The sequence below is a fragment of the Malurus melanocephalus genome, unplaced genomic scaffold, assembly GCF_030028575.1.
Source record: "Malurus melanocephalus ecotype Western Australia unplaced genomic scaffold, MMel_1.1 scaffold_1598, whole genome shotgun sequence".
NCBI lineage: Eukaryota > Metazoa > Chordata > Aves > Passeriformes > Maluridae > Malurus > Malurus melanocephalus.
The window spans coordinates 15,396-17,131 of record NW_026624830.1 but is presented as its reverse complement, the minus strand read 5'-3'; the positions used below and the strand labels follow the sequence as shown (position 1 = coordinate 17,131).

The 1,736-nt window shown below is 53.8% G+C and overlaps 1 protein-coding gene across 1 annotated transcript in view; it reads right to left on the bottom strand.

Moving 5' to 3' along the window:
* Window positions 1–1,736, bottom strand: part of LOC130587172 (hydrocephalus-inducing protein homolog) — an 11,022-nt gene that overhangs the window by 851 nt on the left and 8,435 nt on the right. The window contains exons 11-12 of the mRNA XM_057388137.1: window positions 895–1,492; window positions 266–699 (exon numbers count right to left, since the gene is read on the bottom strand). Of these exons, the coding sequence (XP_057244120.1) occupies window positions 266–699; window positions 895–1,492 (1,032 nt within the window). The remainder of the gene's footprint in view (window positions 1–265; window positions 700–894; window positions 1,493–1,736) is intronic.

Below are 1,736 nucleotides of genomic sequence, written 5' to 3'. Positions count from 1 at the left end.
GGAAGTTGCACCTGAACCTGAGGAAGAACTACTTTCCTGTGCAGGTGACAGGTTGCTCAGAAAGGATRTGGAGTCTCCCTCACTGTAATTATTCCAGAACCCTCTGTGCATAATCCTGTGCCATGTGCTTTGGGATGACCCTGCTTGAGCAGGGAAGTGGGACCAGATGACSTAATGTGRTCCCTTCCAACCTGACCCACCCTGATTGTGATTCAGTGATACCCATTAGGAGCCATGAGATGGCAAATGCTCAGTCATTCCCCACCTGCACAGCAAGGTGCTCTTAAACTTCCCCACACATGTCGGGAAGAACTCCAAGTAAAAGGTCTGCTTCTCGCCAGGAGCAATGGTGCCTTGGTCGGGGTAGATGGAAAACAGTGGTATGTCATCGCTGACATCTGGGAAGACTTCCAGGGAGGTCCTGTCACTCTCCTGAGAAAGGCGCCTTTTCTTGGCACGGTACCGCTTCTTGGAACAGGTCGGCTCCTCGGGCTCCTGCTGTTCCTCCTCGGAAGTCTGCTGTTCCTCCTCGGAAGTCTGCTGCTCCTCCTCTTCATAAATCTGCTGCTCCTCCTCTTTGTAAATCTGCTGCTGCTCCTCTTCGGAATCTGGTTCATCCTCCTCTGTCTCGGAATCCACCTGCTGCTGCTGCTGCTGCTGCGGCTGCTGCTGCTGCTGCTGCTGCTCCTCCTCCTCTTCCTCTTCCTCTTCCTCCTCCTCCTCCTCCTCCTCCTCTTTCTCCTTCTCCTTCTCAGCTTTCAGCAGCAGCTCCTTCATGCACTCCTCGTACCCCTCGTCCCCTTCATCCTCCTCCTCCTCGGCAGTCTGCTGCTGCTGCTCAGGCTGCTTTTCCTTCTCCAACAGCCACGCCGCGGGTTCCTGCGATGTCTGCACGTTCGGCTGGTCACCCCTCTTGATCTTCAGGAAGTCATGAAGCAGTTTTTCAATACGCTTAACCTTTGCTTCACGCACTTGCTTCTTCTTCATCCTCTTCTCCAGCTGCCTCCGCTGGAAATCTAAAAGGTCCTGCTCGTAACGCTGCTGCTCCTCTTCGCGCCGCCGCTGCTCCGCTATAATCTGGTGTGTCAGCGCAAAGACGTGCCATTTCATGTGGGGGTGCAGGCGCAGCAGCTTCTTGTAAATCGGTGGCTTGGCAGGTGGCTCCTCCTCCTCAGACGACCTGTCCAGTTCCTCGTCAGGAGGCCGCTGTTTGGGATATATCATATAATAAAAGAGGTCCCAGTCCTCAAACGTCTCGATATTCTTGTCCGGCTCCCGCCCCTCCATGGAATGCACCATCCCCTCCATGAGGCTCCAGTCAAGAGTATGCTGCTTCTCGGGATCCTCCTCCTTGTCCTGATCCGCCTTGAAGTGCACCATGTCATATAAGATGGGCTTGAAAATAGCCACTACTGCCTTCTTCTGCTCCTCCTTTTGCTGCCGCTTCCGCTCCCGYTCCAGCTCCTTCTCGGTAAGCTTCCGTATCCTCACCCTGTGCGGCTTCACCCAAGGAAGCCTCGCCTTCCGTGTCCTGAAAAACTCTGCCACATCCTGCAAAAATAACTGCCCTGCTTCCTCGTCGTCAGAAGGTGGCGGTGATGGAAAGTCTGTGAGATCACAYRTCTCCTGCACCTCCTTGGAAGGCTCCTGTTTCACCTTGGAACGCTTCTTCTTGAAACACTTTTTCTTCTTCTTAGGAAACCATTTCTCCTCCTTGTAAAAATCCTGCTCCTCCT